The 22,711-nt window shown below is 45.4% G+C and overlaps 1 protein-coding gene across 4 annotated transcripts in view; it reads right to left on the bottom strand.

Annotated features, from left to right (window-relative positions):
• Positions 1–13,541: 13,541 nt before the first annotated feature.
• The window catches only part of LOC100607281 (solute carrier family 2, facilitated glucose transporter member 3), a 56,541-nt gene continuing 47,371 nt past the window's right edge, over positions 13,542–22,711 (bottom strand). For 2 of the 4 annotated variants that reach the window (XM_030804563.1, XM_030804564.1), the window contains 4 exons: positions 21,924–22,028; positions 20,200–20,301; positions 18,551–18,754; positions 13,547–15,562 (listed from right to left, as the gene is read on the bottom strand). In XM_030804563.1, coding sequence (XP_030660423.1) covers positions 15,344–15,562; positions 18,551–18,754; positions 20,200–20,301; positions 21,924–22,028 — 630 coding nt within the window. In that variant the 3' untranslated portion in view covers positions 13,547–15,343. Of the gene's footprint in view, positions 15,563–18,550; positions 18,755–20,199; positions 20,302–21,923; positions 22,029–22,711 lie in introns of all 4 variants that reach the window. The other 2 variants (XM_003273800.2, XM_030804565.1) reach the window with 2 other exon arrangements.

Below are 22,711 nucleotides of genomic sequence, written 5' to 3'. Positions count from 1 at the left end.
CCCAAGTGATCCACCTCAGTCTTCCGAATACCTGGGACTATAAGCATGCACCACCACACCTGGCTAACTTTAGCATTGTTAGTAGAGACAGGGTTTCACCATGTTGGCCAGATTGATCTCAAACTCCTGGGCTCGAGATCCAATCACCTCAGCCTCCCAAAGTGCTGGGATTACAGGCTTGAGACACAATGTCCAGCCACAATTTTTTTTTTTTTTTAAAGATGTTATGTAACTAACTTTTTTTGGAGACAGAGTCTAGCTCTGTCGCCCAGGCTGGAGTGCAGTGTTGGAATGTTGGCTCACGCCTCCCAGTTTCAAGTAATTCTGCCTCAGCCTCCTGAGTAGCTGGGACTACAGGCACCTGCCACCAAGCCCAGCTAATTTTTGTTTTTTTATTATTCATTTTTTGAGACTGTTTTGCTCTTTTTGCCAAGGCTGGAGTGCAGTGGTGCCATCTCGGCTCACTGCAACCTCTGTTTCCTGGGTTCAAGCGATTCTCCTGCCTCAGCCTCCTGAGTAGCTGGGATTACAAGCACCCAACACTACACCTGGCTAATTTTTGGTATTTTTAGTAGAGATGGGGTTTCACCATGTTGGCCAGCCTGGTCTCGAACTCCTGACCTCAGGTGATCTGCCTGCCTCGGCCTCCCAAAGTGGTGGGATTATAGGCGTGAGCCACCGTGTCTGGGCAACTGTTTTTTTTTTTTTTTTGAGATGGAACTTTGCTTTTGTTGCCCAGGCTGGAGGGCAATGATGCAATCTCTACTCACTGCAACCTGCACCTCCCAGGTTCAAGTGATTCTCTTGCCTCAGCCTTTCGAGTGGCTGGTATTACAGGGATTTGCCACCACGCCCAGCTAAGTTTTTTTTTTTTTTGAGACAAGAGTCTCGCTCAGTTGCCCAGGCTGGAGTGCAGTGGCTGGATCTCCGCCCACTGCAAGCTCAGCCTCCCCAGTAGCTGGGACTACAGGCGTCCACCACCACGTCCAGCTAATTTTTTTGTATTATTTTAGTAGAGACGGGGTTTCGCTGTGTTAGTCAGGATGAACACGATCTCCTGACCTCGTGATCCGCCCACCTCAGCCTCTCAAAGTGCTGGTATTACAGGCGTGAGCCACTGCGCCTGGCCACGCCCAGCTAATTTTTTGTATTTAGTAGAGACTGGGTTTCACCATATTGACCACGCTGGTCTCGAACCCCTGACCTCAGGTGATCCACCCTCCTCGGTCTCCCAAAGTGCTAGGGTTATAGGCATGAGCCACAGTGCCTGGCCTTTTTTATTTTTTTAAGACGGGCTCATTCTGCTGCTCAGACTGGGGCTCAGTGGCACCATTTCACCTCACTGTAGCCTCGACTACCCGGTTTCAAGCAATCCTGCCTGAGTCTCTCAAATAGCCCAGACTATAGGTGCACACCACCATGCCAGCTAACTTCTGTGTTTTTAGGAGAGGCGGAGTTTCCTTCCCCATGTTGGCCAGGCTAGTCTCAAACTCCTGAGCTCAAGCAGTCTACCAGCCTTGGCCTCCCAAAGTGCTGAGATTACAGGCATGAGCCACCAACCTAGCCCTGTATTGTTTTTTGAACTTTTTTTTTTTTTAATCACCCAGTATTAATCTTCAACCTCTTGGCATGTAAGAATTTAGAGATCTATTTGGAATAATCTTTAAAGTAACAATAATAACTACAGTCAAAAGCAGTAAGATTAGTGGGCCAGGTGCCGTGGCTCACACCTGTAATCCCAGCACTTTGGGAGACCAAGGCAGGTGGATCACCTGAGGTCAGGAGTTCAAGTTTAGCATGGCCAATAAGGTGAAACCCTATCTCTACTAAAAATATAAAAGTTAGCCGGAGGTTTTGGCTCATGCCTATAATCTCAGCTACTTGGAAGGTGGAGGCAGAATAATCGCTTGAACTGGGGAGGTTGCAGTGATCCGAGATCATGCCACCCCACTCCAGTCTGGGCGACGGAGCGTCACTGTCTCAAAATAAAAATAAATATAATAGGAGATTAGGCAAAAAGGATAGTACAAGTTCACGTGCCGGGCTCTCTGTTTAACATTTCTTTCCCTAGAAAATTTTGCTTTCTTTGTTCTTTCCCCAAAAGGAGGTGTATATTACTTCCAATACTATATTTTAGTAGCTTTACCATATTTCAGTTTTTAAAATTCATTTTTTTGATTTCTCAGCTTTCATTTCCATTTCAGTTTGTACCTGAAGGAGAGAAGCATGGATTGAATTTGCCTGGGTTTTCTGAATTTCATAATATAAATTTAAAACTCAGAAGTGGGAGGAATACAGGCCTTGATTAGTGAATTTCAAGCTCAGTTCTCCAGGTGAAGGACAAGGTTAATTCTATTCTAAATAATCCTACCATTCAGAAAACCTGATGTGTCTAAGGAAGAAAAAACAGGCTGTGACTACAAACCTAAAAGTAAAGGCAAACAACTGCCAGACAGAGGCAGGAAAGTGGGGGAGAGCCCTTGGTAAATATTGTATGCCTCCTGGGGCCCCCATGGGCTTTGACTCAAGGGGGAGATGAAGGGAATTTGTTAAAGAAAGAAGTCACTGGAACAGACAAAAGCTTCCGGCACAGGAAGTTAGTTCGACTAAGGATACCAAAATGTAGGAATTTGAATGGGTTCCTGGGTGTGAGGTTGAAGTGAAACTTGATTGAAAAGAAGCTGCTGGTGGTGAGTCTCTCCTTAAGCTATTCCTGGCTTCTGGGTAGTTGGTGTAAACTCTGGTCCTCGAATAAAGTGTCCTTGAGAATTTTAGAAGGTTAAGCACCTGGGAGATTACTTCAATGCAATGGTAGCACTACCTCCAATGATACTACCAAGCAAACTATTAAGAAACAGAAAAGCTCACAGATCAAATTAAGATGCTAGAATCGTATTAAATTAATTAAATACATGCAACAAAACAGGCAAAAAGATGGGATACATTAATCCATTTAGGATAAGGTGCATGTGGAGTAGAAAGGGTAGCAGTGTTTATATGTCCTCTGATACACTGGTGTAGTCACAAGAGCTAAGGACAAGAACCAAGGGTGAAAATTTGAGATTCGTTTAGGGCCAGGGATCTTCAGAACAGATGTACCTGGACACATGGGTGTGAATGCTCTTATCAGAGAGACAAAGGGGCAGTTATTCCTGGCCATGAAAGTAGTTCTTAGCTCGTTGAGCAGCTGTGAAATCTATTCGCAGGCCAGGCATGGTGTCTCAAGCTTGTAATCTTAACACTTTGGGAGGCCGAGGTGGGTGGATCACTTGATGACAGGAATTCGAGACCAGCCTGGCCAACGTGGCGAAACCCCGTCTCTACTAAAAGTACAAAAAGTACCCGGACATGGTGGCAGGTGCCTATAATCCCAGCTACTCAGGAGGCTGAGGCAGGAGAATTGCTTGAACCTGGGAGGCGGAGGTTACAGTGAGCCGAGATCGCACCATTGCACTCCAGCCTGTGAGACAGAGCAAGACCCTGTCTCCAAAAAAAAAAAAAAAAAAAAAAAAAAACACCAAAAAAACAGTGAAAATTAAAATGAGTTCCCGTTTGGAGGTAAATACCTTTAAGAGTACTTTAGATTTACATAGCACTGGGCTGGGCGCGGTGGCTCACGCCTGTAATCCCAGCACTTTGGGAGGCTGAGGCTGGTGGATCACAAACTCAGGGGTTCGAGATTAGCCTGACTAACATGATAAAACCTTGTCTCCACTAAAAATACAAAAATTAGCTGGGCAACATGCCTGTAATCTTAACTACTCAGAAGTCTGAGGCAGGAGAATCACTTGAACCCGGGAGGTGGAGGTTGCAGTGAGCCGAGATGGCGCCACTGCACTCCCACCTGGGAGTGAGACTCCGTCTTAAAAAAAAAAAAAAGATTTACACAGCACTCAATTACATAGGAAAATATTTATAAACTGTATTACACCTGAACCTTAAGCTATACTCTGAGGTTAACTACCATTTGTGGGTTAAGATACTCTGTTCGATCAGACCCGACCCCAAAGGTGGGTGTTTTTTTTTTTTTTTTGACACGGAGTCTCGCTCTGTCGCCCAGGCTGGAGTGCAGTGGCACAATCTCGGCTCACTGCAAGCTCTGCCTCCCGGGTTCACGCCATTCTCCTGCCTCAGCCCCCTGAGTAGCTGGGACTACAGGCGCCCGCCACCACGTCTGGCTATTGTATTTTTAGTAGAGACGGGGTTTCACCGTGGTCTCGATCTCGATCTCCTGACCTCGTGATCCGCCCGCCTCGGCCTCCCAAAGTGCTGGGATTACAAGCGTGAGCCACCGCGCCCGGCAAAGGTGGGTGTTTTGACCTCAGCTACTGAACTTCAAAAATACATATAAACTCAAGAGTTTGACAGACACTTTGAGAGCTTAGGCAGTAGCAGGGTTAAACTTTGTTGGTCGCTTCTCAGAAAATCAAGAGTGGGCGGGGTGTGGCAGCTCACACCTGTAATCCCAATACTTCGGGAAGCTGAGACGGGTGGATTGCTTGAGCCCAGGAGTTTGAGACCAGCCTGGGCAGCATAGTGAGACCCCAGCTCTACAAAAAATACACACACACACAAAAAGTAGCCAGTTATGGTCGTGCACACCTGTAGTTCTAGCTACTTTGGAGGCTGAGGCAGGGTGATCCCTTGAGCCCATGATTTTGAGACTGCAGTGAGCCTGTGTGACAGATTAAGACTCTTGTTTTTTTTGTTGTTCTTTTTTGTTTTTTTAATGAGTGTGCTCTCTAATATGCTGCACTCTGCACTCAAGCCCTCTTCTAGCCTCTGAGAGCTCAGGCTATGATAGGAAGATACTCTGTTAGCCTTGAAACTAATCTTTATTTTTCTTTATTTTAATTTAATTTAATTTTATTTTATTTTATTTTATTTTTTGAGACAGAGTCTCACTGTGTCACCCAGGCTGGAGTGCAGTGGCACAATCTCGGCTCACTGCAACCTCTGCCTCCCAGGTTCAAGCAGTTCTACCTCAGCCTCCCGAGTAGCTGGGACTACAGGCACACGCCACCATGCCTGGCTAATTTTTGTATTTTCAGTACAGGCAGGGTTTCACCGTGTTGGTCAGGCTGGTCTCCAACTCCCTATCTCATGATCTGCCCGCCTCAGCCTCCCAAAGTGCTGGGGTTACAGGCATGACCCACTGTGCCCAGCTTTTTTTTTTTTTTTTTTTGAGATAGACTCTTTCTGTCTCCAAGGCTGGAGTGTAGTGGCTCACTGCAACCTCCGCCTTCCCGGTTCAAGCAATTCTACCTCAGCCCCCGAGTAGCTGGGATCACAGGTGCGTGCCACCACACCCAGTTAATTTTTGTATTTTTAGTAGAGATGGTGTCTCAAAAAAAAAAGGGAGAGAGGATGGTAGTATAAGATGGTATACTAGAGAAACACTAAAATAGGATAGGCAAATATGAGCCTTTAAAAGCTTTAAGGAGTAACATACTCAGATTTGTATTTTAGATTGCTCTCCCTGTACTACGGGAAGGTATAGGAAGGGAGCAAGACCAGAGATTAGTCTATTTTAATGATTATGCCTATTTATAAGGGCCTAGATGAGGATTCATTGGGAAACAGTGTGTTGCATGTGAGAGAAGTAAAGAGAGATGATCAAAGAATATTTTCATAGCCGGATGCAGTGGCTCATGTCTGTAATCCTAGAACTTTGGGAGGTCAAGGTGGGTGGATCACGAGGTCAGGAGTCCAAGACCAACCTGGCCTATATGGTGAAACCCCTTCTCTACTAAAAACACAAAAAAATTAGCTGGGCGTGGTGGCGGGCGCCTATAATCCCAGCTGGCTTCAAGCAATCCACCTGCCTTGGCCTCCCAAAGTTTTGAGATTACAGACATAAGCCACTGTTCCCGGCCCAAGTATACCACCCTAATCAAAATGATTTTTGGAATTTTTTTTTCCTTCTTCAACAGCTATGTTAGAGATCATGGAGTTTTTTTGTTTGTTTGTTTGTTTTGAGACGGAGTCTGGCTCTGTTGCCCAGGCTGGAGTGCAGTGGCATGATCTCTGCTCACTGCAACCTCTGCCTTCCAGGTTCAAGTGATTCTCCTGCCTCAGCCTCCTGAGTAGCTGGAATTATAGGCATGCACCACCACGCCTGGCTAATTTTTGTATTTTTAGTAGAGATGAAGTTTCACCATCTTGGCCAGGCTGGTCTTGAACTCCTGACCTTGTGATCCACCCGCCTCGGCCTCCCAAAGTGCTGGGATTACAGGTGTACAGGTGTGAGCCACTGTACCTGAGCCTTTTTTTTTTTTGAGACGGAGTCTCGCTGTTTCCCAGGCTGGAGTGCGGAGTGCAGTGGCACGATCTCTGCTCACTGCAAACTCCGCCTCCCGGGTTCACGCCATTCTCCTGCCTCAGCCTCCCGAGTAGCTGGGACTACAGGAGCCTGCCACCATGCCCGGCTAATTTTTTGTATTTTTAGTAGAGACGGGGTTTCACCATGTTAGCCAGGATGGTCTCAATCTCCTGACCTTGTGATCCTCCTGCCTCAGCCTCCCAAAGTGCTGAGATTACAGGCGTGAGCCACCGGCCAGGCTTTTTTTTTTCTTTTTGGATGGAGTCTTGCTCCTGTCTGGAAGGCTGGAGTGCAGTGGTGTAATCTTGGCTCACTGCAACCTCTGTCTCCTGGGTTCAAGTGATTCTCCTGCCTTAGCCTCCCAAGTAGCTGGGATTACAGGTGCCCACCACCACGCCTGGCTAATTTTGTTTTTGTTGTTGTTTTTGTGCAATTGGTTGTCAGCCCATTGTACACATTCTTCTAGAATTGGCCATTTCTCCAAGAAGCATTAGTTACTTTTAGCAAGGAATAATATTTAGAGATCAAAACTGATCACTGGTGTTGCTTTAATTAAGGGTAGTTGCAGGTATTGACTTTATGTGCAGACAATTGAAAAGCCAGAAAAATCTCAGAAGTCTTTCTGCGACTTCTCCTCAGATATTATCCAAATTGACATAAGCCCAAGATTAAACTAACAATTTGGCAGAGCAAATGAGATCATTACAATTTGCCTCCCACAGCTGGGTATAGTGGCATACATCTGTAATCCCAGTATTTTGGGGGCCGAGGCTGAAGGATCACTTGAGGCCAGGAGTTTGACACCAGCCTGGTCAACACAGTAAAACTCCATGTCTATAGAAAAATTAAAAAAATTAGCCAGGTGTGATGGTGCGTGCCTTTGGTCCTAGCCAGTCAGGAGACTGAAGCTAGAGGATTGCCTGAGCACAGGAGTTTGAGGCTGCAATGAGCTATGATTGCACTACTGCACTCCACCCTGGGTGACAGAGGGAGACCCTGTCTCTAAAAAAAAAGTAATAAAATAAAATAAAAAGATTTACCTCCTAACTAAAAGACATGGCCTTCAGAAGAAGTTAAGATAATTGTATGTGAATGGAAAATGAACAGTTTCTGCTACATAGCAACCAGTGTATATCTGCTCTAGCACAGCTACAACTAAATCAATTTTACAAGGTAGAGAGTCCAGGAATACTACCAAATATATATAGAAACTGCATATTTGATTAAGAATTCTAGTTCAGAGCACTATATTATTAGTTAGAAAAACAGGCCGGGAGCAGTGGCTCACACCTGTAATCCCACTTTGGGAGGCTGAGGTGGGCAGATCACAAGGTCAGCAGTTCAAGACCAGCCTGGCCAACATGGCGAAAGCCTGTCTCTATTAAAAATATAAAAATTTGGCCGGGCGCGGTGGCTCACGCTTGTAATCCCAGCACTTTGGGAGGCCGAGGCGGGCGGATCACAAGGTCAGGAGATCGAGACCACGGTGAAACCCCGTCTCTACTAAAAAATACAAAAAATTAGCCGGGCGTGGTGGCGGGCGCCTGTAGTCCCAGCTACTCGGAGAGGCTGAGGCAGGAGAATGGCGTGAACCCGGGAGGCGGAGCTTGCAGTGAGCCGAGATCGCGCCACTGCACTCCAGCCTGGGCGAAAGAGCAAGACTCCGTCTCAAAAAAAAAAAAAAAAAAAAAAAATATATAAAAATTAGCTGGGCGTGGTGGTGGGCACCTGTAATCCCAGCTACTTGGGAAGCTGAGGCAGGAGAATCCCTTGAACCCAGGAGGTAGAGGTTGTAGTGAGCAGAAATCATGCCACTACACTCCACACTCCAGCCTAAGCGACAGAGCAAGGTTCTGTCTCAAAAAAAAAAAAAAAAAAAAAAAAAAAGAAAAGAAAAACAAGGCACAAAACCATATGAATGATTTATTCTATTTGAATTAAAAAATATAAGCCGGGTAGATAGAAACATTATCTGGGAGGATAAAAACATACGCCCAAAATTTACATTTCAGATGAATAGATAAATAATAAATTATTTAGGAAACAGAAGTAACAATTAATTCTCAGTTTGGGGGAAAGTTGATAGAGTCCTGCTTCATTCTAGGTTACATGAAAGCTGGGTGCCATGGCTTACACCTGTAGTCCCAGTAATTTGAGAGGCCGAGGTGGGAAGATCACTTGAGCCCGAGAGTTCTAGACAAGGCTGGGCAACATAGCAAATTCCCATCTCTACAAAAAATAAAACAAATTAGCTGGACACAGTGGTGCTTGCCTGTAGTCCCAGCTGCTTGGGAAGCTTAGGAGGGAGAATCAATTGAGCCTGATGGTTGAGGCTGCAGCGAGCTGTGATTGTGCCACTGCACTCCAGCCTGAGAAAGACCTTGTCTCAAAAAACAAACAATCAAAAAACAATAGGCTGTGAGAGGTTGCTCATGCCTGTAGTCCCAGCATTTTGGGAGGCCTAGGTAGGTGGATCACTTGAGGCCAGAAGTTCAAGACCAGCCTGGCTGGCCAACATGGCAAAATCCCATTTCTACAAAAAAATACAAAAATTAGCCGGGTGTGGTGGTGCATGCCTGTAGTCTCAGCTATTTGGGAAGCTGAGTCAGGAGAATCACTTGATTGAACCCAGGAGGCAGAGGCTGCAATCAGCCGAGATCGTGCCACTGCATTCCAGCCAGGGAGATAGGTGTGAAACTGTTTCAAAAAAAAGAAAAAAGAAAAGAAAATACACACATTAAAATCTCAGCTCCACCATTATGACCTTGGGCAAATTATTTTGCAGCATTTTAGGTCTTCCCTTTTGTGTAAATAGAAATAATACTTGAAGTGATTTCTGTCATCTAATATGTATTTTGTCTAGCTCATAGAATATATGCAATTAATGTCAGTTACCTGCATGGCAATGTAAAATGTGATCATCCTTTGATACACCCCCTAGGAACGTATGCCAAGGCATTAATCAAACAACCACATAAAGATACTCATTACAGCACTGTTGGTAATAGCTAAAAAAATTTTTATTTTTATTTATTTATTATTTTTGAGGCAAAGTCTCAATCTGTCACCAGGCTGGAGTGCAGTGGCGCGATCTCGGCCCACTGCAACCTCCACTTCCCGGGTTCAAGCAATTCTCCTGCCTCAGCTTCGCGAGTAGCTGGGACTACAGTTGCGGACCACCAACGCCAGCTAATTTTTTTTTTTTTTTTTTGAGACGGAGTCTTTCTCTGTCGCCCATGCTGGAGTGCAGTGGCGCGATCTCGGCTCACTGCAAGCTCCGCCTCCCGGGTTCACGCCATTCTCCTGCCTCAGCCTCCCGAGTAGCTGGGACTACAGGCGCCCGCCAACACGCCCGGCTAATTTTTTGTATTTTTAGTAGAGACGGGGTTTCACCGTGTTAGCCAGGATGGTCTCGATCTCCTGATCTCGTGATCCGCCTGCCTCGGCCTCCCAAAGTGCTGGGATTACAGGCTTGAGCCACCATGCCTGGCCGAACGCCAGCTAATTTTTGTATTTTTAGTAGAGACGGGGTTTCACCGTGTTGGCCAGGATGGTCTCGATCTCTTGACTTGGTGATTTGCCCACCTTGGCCTCCCAAAGTGCTGGAATTATAGGTGTGAGCCACTGCGCCCAGCCAAAAAAATTTTTTTTAAATCTAAATGTCTATCAATAAGACTTCCCTTAAATGTGTTCTGATATATTGGAGTACTTATGTAGCCATAAAAAACAAAAAAGATGGCCAAGTGCACTGGCTCACGCCTGTCATCCGAGCACTGTGGGAGTCCGAGGCTGGTGGATCACAAAGTCAGGAGTTTGAGACCAGCCTGACCAACATGGCAAAACCCCATCTCTACTAAAAATACAAAAATAAGCTCGGCATGCTGGCGAGTGCCTGTATCTCAGCTACTTGGCAGGCTGAGGCAGGAAAATTGCTTGAACCCGGGAGACAGAGGTTGCAGTGAGCTGAGATTGCACCACTGCACTCCAGCCTGGGCAACAGAGTGAGACCCTGTCTCAAACAAACCAAACTAAACCAAACAAAAACAAAAAGGATGAGGCAGATTTAAATGTATGGGAAAATTCCATTATTAAGGTAAAAAAGCATATTTGTTTATAGGTTAAGGTGATCCCATTCATGTCATATATGGAGGTAAATTAAGTGTGGAAAGATAGATACCGATATAGAAATAAAAGTAATAGTTATCTGTAGGAAATAAAATTAGGAGGCATTTTTTTTGCTTTTTCTCTATTTTTAGAATATATCAGACAAAAATAATAGATATATCTGGCCGGGCGCGGTGGCTCACGCCTGTAATCCCAGCACTTTGGGAGGCCGAGGCGGGCGGATCACGAGGTCAGGAGATCGAGACCATCCTGGCTAACACGGTGAAACCCCGTTTCTACTAAAAATACAAAAAATTAGCCGGGCGAGGTGGCGGGCGCCTGTAGTCCCAGCTACGCGGGAGGCTGAGGCAGGAGAATGGCGTGAACCCCGGGGGGCGGAGCCTGCAGTGAGCCGAGATCGCGCCACTGCACTCCAGCCTGGGTGAAAGAGCGAGACTCCGTCTCAAAAAAAAGAAAATAATAATAATAATAATAGATATATCTATTTGGGAAGCATAAGAGTAGCCTCTACGGAAATAAATAATTGCTAGTAAAAGTAACATTTCCATGAACATTTTTGAAATATGAAAATAACTCAAGTACTTGTACTAATACCTTTAGGACAAGCTAGAATACTGGAACTCTTGCTTTTGAAACACAGATGAGACTGTCTCTCTTTGGGCAAAGCCGTTAAGTCAATGTTAAGCTCACTTAGAGAGTCACACCCCCCTCTAGTGGTCTACTATGGCACTGGGCTCAGCAATCTCCCAACTGTTTTACAATGATGGGGAACTTTGCTTAACCATCACATGTTCAGGGACAAGGGAATGGATGCCCAGACATATTCTTCAATTACATGTGGTTCAAGATAGAAATCAATTGACAATGATGGATCAGACATACTCAGATGTACTTGATGAAGTAGAAGTTCCTCTAAATGGAATAAACTGGAGGCCCTAGGAAAAAAAATGGATTGAAAACCTTAGCAGAATAAGTGACACAGCTTTTACAAATGATTGACAGTGGTTATAAACCAAGCCAGCAGGCAGACATGGAAATGTCCTTGGAAGAGTGTGTTTAGATATTGTAATGAAGATACAAATTTGCTGAGGACATTGGAAAAAAGAAATCTGTTGCTGTGGAGTTTAACTAAAAGTGTATCAGTCTCTTTTATCTTTTTTTTTTTTTTTGAGCAGAGTCTTGCTCAGTCGCCTAGGCTGGAGTGCAATGGTGTGATCTTGGCTCACTGCAACCTCCACCTCCTGGGTTCAAGCGATTTTCCTGCCTCAGCCTCCTGAGTAGCTGGGAAGCAGCTGGGATTACAGGTGCCGCCACCATGCCCAGCTAATTTTTTAATTTTTGTATTTTTTAGTAGAGACGGGGTTTCACCATGTTGGCCAGGATGGTCTCAGTCTTCTGACCTTGTGATCTGCCCACCTCGGCCTCCCAATGTGCTGGGATTACAGGCATGAGCTGCTGCGCCCGGCCTCTTTCTCTTTTGTCACCTATTTAGCTTTAGAAAATTGGGTAGCAAGCCCGCAGGTGTGTATGAACAGGGCCGTGGTTGAACGAAGACTAACAGAAGGCAAGCTGAACAGAATGTCGGAGTCACAGGATTGGCTTCAGCTTCCTCCACCGTTTACAAGAGATCCTTGTGGAGGTTCATGGACAAGGTCATGCGATAGCTGAGGAGAATTCAGAGTTTGTTAGAATCAGAACATCTAGCACAGCTATAGTATGGGACAGGTGCAGGACATCCAGCAAGATGGCACCAGGGAGGTAGGCTCCTGGGATCTACCGCCAGTCTTTAGGAGTAGTTCACAGCCCAGCACTTCTGGGGGGCGACGTGAGCTAGTCATTTTGGATTGAAAGCTTGATATTGTAAATATTATGTTGTAGAAATTCTGGATTCTCTTGTGTTCTTCTGGGCATTTTGTGTTTTTGTTCTAGTAGGGAAAAACGTTATCTTCCCAGCAACAAGCAACAGCTGATCTCTCTATCCTGCTCTAGGGTCTTCATCTGCTGCTTTTTGGCCTGGAGACTTACCTGTGCTTGCAAAATTCTCTGGTCAGTCAGGAATTTGGGCAGAAAAAATATGATCAGACTTTTAGGAATGACTTTCTCTATGTTTTTTTTTCCCCCTTTTTAGTTGTTTTTGGTAGGATTCACTCCTAATTTTTTTTTTTTTTTTTGAGACAGTCTCACTCTGTCGCCTAGGCTGGAGTGCAGTGGTGCGATCTCGGCTCACTGCAAGCTCCGCCTCCTGGGTTCACGCCATTCTCTTTCCTGCCTCAGCCTCCCAAGTAGCTGGGAATACAGGCACTCGCCACCTGACGCCTGGCTAAATTTTTTTTGTATTTTTTAGTAGAGACGGGGTTTCACCGTGTTAACCAGGATGGTCTTGATCTCTTGACCTCACGATCCACCTGCCTCAGCCTCCCAAAGTGCTGGGATTACAGGCGTGAGCCACCGTGCCCAGCCAATTCACTCCTAATTTCAAACTGCTCTGTTGGTCTTGGGCACTTCCAGCCATAAAATTTCAGCTTTCTGCACATGGCCCTGGGTTCATTCCCCAGCACCATCACCAAAAAAAAAAAAAAAAAATAGATTTCAGTTTTCTGTCACCTGAGCTGTGGAGGAGTGAGGAATACATTCAGTTTTTAAATCTTTTTTTTTTTTTTGAGATGGAGCCTCGCTCTGTCGCCCAGGCTGGAGTGCAGTGGCGCGATCTCGGCTCACTGCAACCTCTGCCTCCTGAGTTCAAGCGATTCTCCTGCTTCAGCCTCCTGAGTAGCTGGGATTACAGGCGCCCGCCACCACACCCGGCTAATTTTTGTATTTTTAGTAGAGACAGGGTTTCACTGTATTGGCCAGGCTGGTCCCAAACTCCTAATCTCAGGTGATCCACCCGCCTTGGCCTCCCAAAGTGCTGGGATTACAGGCGTGAGCCACTGGGCCCGGCCAAATATTGCTATTCTCTTATGTATGAGACTCTAAGAACAGAGTCTCATACAAGTCTCAAGGTCACAACAGGTACTGAGTAGCCAACTCAGGATTTAAAGCTGATTTTGTTGTTACAGGAACAGCAAAAAATAAATAAATAATGTGCCCGTGATGTCGTGTACATTTAGAATTTTTATTTTAAAACAAAGAATCAAACTAACATTAATAATGGAAAGTCCATATGGAAATATTTACAATCTTCTCAGTGAGAAATAGGAAAACAACTTCCTGCCTTACTGCCAACCTGTTTGAGGAGCAGAAGTTGACGTGAAGTTGGAAGGTCACCTTTCCAGCTAAACTCCACTCCATAGCTATGTGCATATTTATTCAAAGTCTCCACGACCAGAGGGAACAGTGAGAACTGAGAACCAAAATACTGTCATTGGCAAGGGTTTGGCTAAAGGGTCTGAGATGTGTAAGCACCAAGAAGGGAAGAGAGATTGAGCAACATATGAAAAGGGGCTGTAGGAACAAACACAGAGAAAATAAGCCAACAATAACGTCCTTCCACCCAGAGCAAAGTGACAGTGCATATACATTCATCCTCTCAAGTGTGGGCTACACTGCACATTGACTCATACTATCTAAACGTGGTTTATTGGAAAGATTCAAGTCCCCTGAGGGCACTCGGCACAGGACCACAGTGACATGGCAACAGACATACGCAAGCGTGCCGTGAGCCTAAAGCAACAACACACTTTAGATAATAATCGCTCAGAAAAGAATCCTCTCCCGGAGCTGAGGTTACAAATTCCAAGTTTGCTATAAACATTCTTTGGGGAATTCCTTTAAAGGTATGAGTTAAAATAAAACAGAAAACACCTAAAATCTCCTAAAGAACAAAGTGGAGAAATAATGAATCTCTACCAAGAACCAATTATTTTAGGTTTCTCGTTTGGATGGCTCTCCCATGAGATAGGTGGCGGGATTACTTCAAAAGTAATGAGACTACTACAGGAAGAAGGAGTTATTTCGTCCAGTGAGGGGAGCAGGCTTTCTAGAACTCACTTTCCCTTCCCTCGACTCCATCCAAAATTAGAACCCATCAACTGCCATTAACTAGAATGCCCATATTAGTTAATAATCCTAGATTTCAAGTACTACTACATGTAAACTATTATCTTAAAGTTCCAAAGGAAATGAGTAGCTTTATTAAATAGGCATACAACTTTTCTGAGAAATCAAAGAGTTTCCATCTGAAGGACAGAAATTGTCAAGAGGTAACGTACAGACCTCAGGCACCATATCATTTACCCTCCAATAATGAACAACATTTTCCCTACATTCTTATTGCACCTTAACCTCTCCAGCATCAAATCTTCTACTCTATAACCTCTCTTTAAACACCTCCCTCTAATCTCAATTTCCTTCTGCTTTTATTATTTGGCAAAATTACACTTAAAAAATAAATATTTATGTAATTAAACCAGAGGATAAAATAAATAAAACTCAAGTTAATTTGCCGTGTAGAGCTGTATGGAAGTGAGGAAGGTGCTCTTACATAAACCTCCTCTGCCTTCCACACTCATATGTATCTGCTTCCTGGTAAGTCTGAGGTTGGGGGAACTGCACCTTTCTTTTCCTCTCCTGTATCCCCTAGTGTGGCAATATTAGAATCCAAGGGAGGAAAAGCTGGCAAGTTGTCATATGCCAAGCGGCCAATCCCTCCTGAAATGAAGGCAGGTTCACTTGGTCTCTCCTAAGCAGAAGAGAATGTCCAGGAAATAAAATATTTAAAAAGCCATTGAAAATCCAACAAACCCCAGCCTTGGGTGCTCATGGAGTGCATGGGATGAGAAAGGAATCAAGTAGCAGCATTCAGAAGCAGTCCTGGGTTCATCCTGATGAGGTCTCTCCCTTGTTCAGGGAGAGGTGGCTTTCCCATGCTGGGAGGGAGGTGGAAGGAGGCATGACTTAGACATTGGTGGTGGTCTCCTTAGCAGGCTCGATGCTGTTCATCTCCATGACGCCGTCCTTCCCAGATCTATTCGCACCGTGTGCCTGCCCTTCAAAGGCCCGTGTGATATCCTCAAAGGTCCTGCCACGGGTCTCAGGGACTTTGAAGAAGGTAAAGGCCAAGAAGGTAATGAGGAAGCCGGTGAAGATAATAAAAACGTAGGCTCCTAAATAGTGCTAGTGAAAAGGACAGAAAAAAGGAAGGTTGTTATACAAGTCTGGTCACTGACAAACTCAATTTCCTTCATATTCATATTTCCCATAGGCTTCAAGCTATACCCCTTCCATATTTAATAAAAACAGAAAGGTTTCTTCAGAGATTCACTTATGATTCTATTGCTAACTTACTATATTTCTCTGTATTTTTCTTTTTGTCATTCTTTTTCATTAAAGTTAGATGCTTCCAAATGTCTACTATTTTTGGACTTTTGAGTATTATTATTATTACTATTATTATTATTATTATTTGGAGACGGAGTCTCGCTCTGTCACCCAGGCTGGAGTGCAATGGCAGGATCACGGCTCACTGCAACCTCATGAGCTTGTGATCTGCCCGCCTTGGCCTCCCAAAGTGCTGGGATTACAGGCGTGAGCCACTGCACCCGGCCTTGAGTATTATTTGTAAAATCTGTGTTGCTGAGCTGGGTGTGGTGGCCCATGCCTGTAATCCCAGCACGTTTAGAGGCCGAGGCGGGTGGATGACTTGAGGCCAGGAGTTTGAGACCAGCCTGGCCAACATGGCAAAACTCCGTCTCTACTAAAAATACAAAAAAAAAAAAAAAAATTGCTGGGAGTGGTGGCACGTGCCTGTAATCCCAGCTACTCAGGAGGCTGAGGCAAGAGAACCACTTGATCCCAGGAGGCCGAGGTTGCAGTGAGCCGAGAGTGAGCCACTGCATTCCACCGTGGGCAACAGAGCGAGACTCCGTCTCAAATAATAAAAAATGAATGGTTCCCAGTTTTGCCATCCCATTTCAATCTTTTCTGCCGTCATTTTTTTTCTATGTATTGTTGAAAATCTGGTTTATAGCCCTTGATGTCTAATCTTTCATAGCATCAGTAATTACAGTAGTCCCCAGTTATCCAGTTTTTTTTTTTTGTTTTGTTTTGTTTTGTTTTGTTTTTTGAGACGGAGTTTCGCTCTTGTTGCCCAGGCTGGAGTGCAGTGGCATGAGCTCCGCTCACCGCATCCTCTGCCTCCCAGGTTCAAGCGATTCTCCTGCCTCAGCCTCCTGAGTAGCTGGGATTACAGGCATGCACCACCAAACCTGGCAAATTTTTATTTTTAGTAGAGATGGGGATTTTCCATGTTGGTCAGGCTGGTCTCGCATTCCCAACCTCAGGTGATCCTCTTGCCTTGGTCTCCCAAAGTGCTGGGATTACAGGTGTGAGCCACCGTGCCTGGCCAGTTTTGGGTTTTTTTTGTTTTGTTTTTTGTTTTTGTTTTTGTTTTTGAGATGGAGTTTCGCTCTTGTTGCCCAGGCTTGAGTGCAATGGTGCAACCTCGGCTCACTGCAACCTCTGCCTCCCATGTTCAAGCAATTCTCCTGCCTCAGCCTCCCAAATACCTGAGATTACAGGTGCCTGCCACCACACCCACCTAATTTCTTGAATTTTTAGTACAGACGGGGTTTCTCGATATTGGCCAGGCTGGTCTCAAACTCCTGACCTCGTGATCCTCCCACCTCAGCCTCCCAAAGTGCTGGGATTACAGGCGTGAGCCACCTCACCCATCCTCTTTTTTCTTCTTCACAATTTTATGGACAAAAGATATATTCTTTTTTTTTTTTTTTTTTTGACACAGGGTCTCGCTCTTTTGCCCAGCCCAGAGTGCAGTGGCGCAATCTCGGCTCACTGCAAGCTCCGCCTCCCGGGTTCACGCCATTCTCCTGCCTTAGCCCCCCGAGTAGCTGGGACTACAGGTGCCCGCCACTGCGCCCGGCTAATTTTTTGTATTAGGCTGAGGTGGGAGGATCACTTGAACCCAGGAGTTTGAGACCAGCCTGGCCAACATAGCAAGCCCCTGTCTCTATTCGTAAATTTTTTTGTTTTGTTTTTGAGATGGAGTCTAGCTCTGTCACCCAGGCTGGAGTGTCATGGCAAGATCTTGGCTCACCACGAACTCCACCTCCTGGGTTCAAGCGATTCTCCTGCCTCAGCCTCCCGAGTAGCTAGGACTACAGGTTTGTGCCACCACGCCTGGCTAATTTTTGTATTTTTAGTAGAGATGGTGTTTCACCATAATGGTCAGGCTAATCGCGAACTCTTGACCTCAAGTGATCCGCCCGCCTCCACCTCACAAAGTCCTGGGATTACCGGCTTTGAGCCACTGCTCCCGGGCGCAATTTAAAACTTATTAATTGTTTATTTCTGGAATTTTCCATTTAATACTTTTAGACTGTAGGTAACTGAAACTGCAGATGAGGAGGGACTGCTGTATTATTATTATTATAATATATATTTTTTGAGACAGAGTTTCTGTCTTGTTGCCCAGGCTGGAGTGCAATGGCCCGATCTCGGCTCACCACAACCTCCGCCTCGCGGGCTCAAGCGATTCTCCTGCCTCAGCCTCCCGAGTAGCTTGGATTACAGGCACGTGCCACCAAGCCCGGCTAATTTTGTATTTTTAGTAGAGACGGGGTTTCTCCATGTTGGTCAGGGTGGTCTCTACCTCCTGACCTCAGGTGATCCGCCCGCCTCAGCTGCCCAAAGTGCTGGGATTGCAGGAGTGAGCCACCTCGCCCAGCCTGACTACTGTATTATTAAGGCGTATCTTCAATATGTCAGCGTACATAGGCTGGTTTTAAGATAAGGGGAGTTGGCCGGGCACGGTGGCTCATGCCTGTAATCCCAGCACTTTGGGAGGCCAAGGCGGGCAGATCACCAGGTCAAGAGATCGTGACCATCCTGGCCAACATGGGGAAACCCCATCTCTACTAAACATACAAATATTAGCTGGGCGCGGTGGCGGGTGCCTGTAGCCCCAGCTACTCGGGAGGCTGAGGCAGGAGAATCACTTGTCAGTGAGCTGAGATCGGGCAACTGCACACCAGTGTGAGACTCAGTCTCAAAAAAAAAAAAAAAATATATATATATATATAGATAGATAGATAGATAGATAGATAGATAGATACATAGATACATAGATAAGGTGAGTTTACTTACAGCCGCGGAGGGGAAGAGCAATCCGACTAGGAAGTTGGAGGTCCAGTTGGAACAGCCGGCCACTGCCATTGCAGCTGGGCGGGGGCCCTGGCTGAAGAGTTCGGCCACAATAAACCAGGGAATGGGGCCTGGTCCAATTTCAAAAAAGGCCACAAAGACCAAGATAGCCCCAATACAGACAAAGCTCATCCCATTATAGTTATCCTGTAAGAGGAAGGAACACAGAAGATTAAATTTAAAGACAGTGTAACCCAGGATCTAGGTTCCCAGAGGCAACTAATGGCAAGGTCCTCCTGTCCTGACGTACAATACAAAGAGTGGCTATGGAATCAAAAGGCTTGGATTTATTTTTATTTTTATTTTTATTTTTTGAGACAGGGTCTTATTCTATTGCCCAGGCTAGAGTGCAGTGGCGCTAAAACAGCTCACTGCATCATCAATCTCCTGGGCTTAAGCAATCCTCCCACCTCAGCCTCTCAAATAGCTGGGACTTGAGGCATGTGCCACCACACCTGGCTAATTAAAAAAAATTTTTTGTTGTTTTTTTGGCTGGGCACTGTGGCTCACGCCTATAGTCCCAGCACTTTGGGAGGGTGAAGTGAGTGGATTATTTGAGGTCAGGAGTTGGAGACCAGCCTGGCCAACATGGTGAAACCCTGTCTCTACTAAAATAATACAAAAATTAGCTGGGTGTGGTGGCGCATGCCTGTAATCCCAGCTACCAGGGAGGCTGAAGCAGGAGAATCAATGAAGCCTGGGAGGCAGAGATTGCAGTGAGCCAAGACGGCGACATTGCACTCCAGCCTGGGTGACAGAGCAAGACCCTGTCTCAAAAAACAAAAAACAAAAACAAAAAAATACTTTTTTTTTTAGAGACAGTTTCTTGCCATGTTGCCTAGGCTGGTCTTCAACTTCTGGGCTCAAGCAATCCTCTCACCTTGGCCTCCCAAAGTGTTAAGATGACAGGAATGAAGCACTGCGCCCAGCTAGGCTTGGATTTTTGAATCCCATCTATGTGATCTCATATATGTCACTTTGTACTGAGACCCCGTCATCATCCATTAAGTGTGATTATCTTGATATTATTTTAAGAATTAAATTAGGCAGGGCACAGTGGCTCATGCCTGTAATCCCAGCACTTTGGGAGGCCGAGGCAGGTGGATCACCTGAGGTCGGGAGTTCGAGACCAGTCTGACCAACATGGAGAAACCCTGTCTCTACTAAAAATAAAAAATTAGCCGGGCGTGGCGGCGCATGCCTGTAATCACAGCTACTCGGGAGGCTGATGCAGAAGAATCACTTGAACCCAGGAGGTAGAGGTTGTGATGAGCCGAGATTGCACCACTGCACTTCAGCCTGGGCAACAAGAGCAAAACTCCGTCTCAAACAAACAAACAAAAAAAAAGAATTAAATTAGATAATTTATTTTATAAACCATAATAATGTTCTATAAATGTAAAGATTCTAACAGTTTACCTCCAGTTCTCTGATGACTCACGTTTCTTAAAAACTCTGGGCATCTTGCTTCTCTCCTCTGACTTTATTGACAAACTGCAACCTTAACAACCCACCCCTTGTGTCACAGAAGTCAACTGTAATCTCTGCTCCTTTCCCCCTCCCTCGCTTTTCCTCACTGAAAGAGCACTCACCTTTAATAACAAAGAAACAGTCATGAGCATGGAACAAAAAGCCATCCCTCCAAGGCCTATCATATGCAGAGTCCTTCTTCCTGCCCTTTCCACCAGAGATAGCTGGAAGAAGAATATGACATGAAACTTCAGTTTTCCTTTCCATGAAAACAGTGTCTGAGCTACTTGAAATCTGCCCTACCAACAGCAGGACACTTGCTATGGATACACCTCCTGTGATTTACGATTTTATATGCATACATATTGTGTTCCATTCACAGGTCCTGGCTCAAAATCCCCATAGCCCTTGGTAGAGTCTTTTGGTATAATGTTGGGATGCTTTAGGCCTCAGAAGCAGGCCTCAGAAAACAGAATTCTTCTCTGACTTTCTCCTGCTCTCCCACTTGGCAGGACGCTAATCTGACTGTGGGTCATAAAACCCTCATTTCAGAGAGGGTCCTGCCCCACACCCTAGAGGAAGAAATGCTACAGAGAGGCCAAAATAATCCAAACAGACAGGCCCGGCTGGGTTCAGATCATTCCCTTTTTGTCCAATCACATTTCAGAACAGTTGTCCATGCTTCGATCATGGAGAACCAATTAAGTCTGCATAAAAGGGCCAAAAGGCAGGGTGTGGGGAGCTTCCAGATATCTGAACCTGTGGAAGCTGACAGGAAGGTCAGCAACAAATCATCTATGTGCTAGGAGTGCACCCCAGCTCCACGGAGACAGAAGCTCCCATGCTCAGTATCCCTCCAGACCTCGCCCCATGAATCTCTTCAACTGGTTGTTTATTTCTGTGCTTTAAAATATCCTGTAAATCAAACTAGGAAACAATTTTCCTGAGTTCTGTGAGCCACTGTAGCAAATTAATCAAACCCGAAGAGGGTGTCGTGGGAATCCTGATCTCCAGCTGGTGGGTCAGAAGCACAGGTAAACAACCTGGAGCTTGTGATTGGCATCAGGAGTGGGGGGCAGTCTTGGGAACTGGGCCACCAACCTGTGAGATCTGATGCTATCTCCAGGTAGACAGTGTCAGAATTAAATCACAGGACACCTAGATGGTGTCCACTACAGAACTGATTGCTTACTTGATGGGGACAAATCCTTATATATTTTGGGGGTCACAGAAATCTTGTTATTATTGTTGTTTTAGTGTAAAAACAGAGGAATAACAGTTTGAAAGTTTTTCCAAACACTTCTCCTCCAATTCCAAGTTCAAAGCATACTGTATAGTCCCTTCTGTACTTCCTCTTTTCCCATCCATCCCATATTTGCTTGAAGAGTGAAGACTACATTCAGCCTTGAATGTATCTCTTTTTTCCAAAGGAAAATTAAACAACAGTCCGGGAGCGCTGGCTCACACCTGTAATCCCAGCACTTTGGGAGGTCTAGGCAGGCGGATCACCAGAGGTCAGGAGTTCAAGACCAGCCTGGCCAACATGGCAAAACCCCGTCTCTACTAAAAATACAAAAATGAGTTGGGCGTGGTGGCGCACGCCTGTATCTGAGCTACTTCAGGAGGCCGAGGCAGGAGAATCACTTGAACCCGGGAGGCCGAGGTTGCAGTGAGCCGAGATTGCGCCACTGCACTCCAGCCTGGGCAACAGAGCAAGACTCTGTCTCAAAAAATTAAAAAAAAAAAAAGGTGTAACTAAATAACGGTGGAGCCATGCAATCCATCTTTGAACATCTGTAGCAAGGATTCATTTCTCCCCCCAAAATTACCAAACCATCCAACTTACAGAAACTACAGTGAATATAGTATTAACCACACCCGCGCCGATGGTGGCATAGATGGGCTCTTGAACACCTGCATCCTTGAAGATTCCTGTTGAGTAATAGAACACCTAGTAGAAAAGAAAACATGCAACTTTGATACAATTCTGCACACCAGTTACACAGAACCCTCAAAAAATACTTAAGGCTGAGCTTGGTTGCGCAGGCCTGTAATCCCAGCACTTCGGGAGGCCAAGGCAAGCAGATTGCCTGAGGTCAGGAGTTCGAGACCAGCCTGGCCAATATGGTGAAACCCTGTTTCTACTAAAAATACAAAAATTAGCCAGGCGTGGTGGCGCACACCTGTAGTCCCAGCTACTTGGGAGGCCAGACAGAATGAGACTCTGTCACCGTAAAATAAAATTTTAAAAATACTTAAAAGTTCCAGGAGGCAAGAAGTCCTTTTACTACGATTTTTGTTCAATCCTAATATCCCTTCTGCAAATGAATTATCTTCTTAATCTTATCTCCTTTCTCTTTTTCTTTTTTGACAGAGTCTTAATCTGTCACCCAGGCTGGAGTGCAGTGGCACGATTACAGGCTCCTGCCACCATGCCCAGCTAATTTTTGTATTTTTTTTTTTTTTTTTTTTTTGAGACAGAGTCTCTCTCTGTTGCCTAGGCTGGAATGCAGTGGCGTGATCTCAGCTCACTGCAACCTCTACCTCCCAGGTTCAAGCGATTCTCCTGGCTCAGCCTCCCAAGTAGCTGGGATTACAGGCATGTGCCACCAGGCCTGGCTAATTTTTTGTATT

Source organism: Nomascus leucogenys, chromosome 23 (assembly GCF_006542625.1).
Source record: "Nomascus leucogenys isolate Asia chromosome 23, Asia_NLE_v1, whole genome shotgun sequence".
NCBI classification, from domain to species: Eukaryota; Metazoa; Chordata; class Mammalia; order Primates; family Hylobatidae; genus Nomascus; species Nomascus leucogenys.
This window is presented reverse-complemented; position numbering and strand designations above follow the sequence as displayed.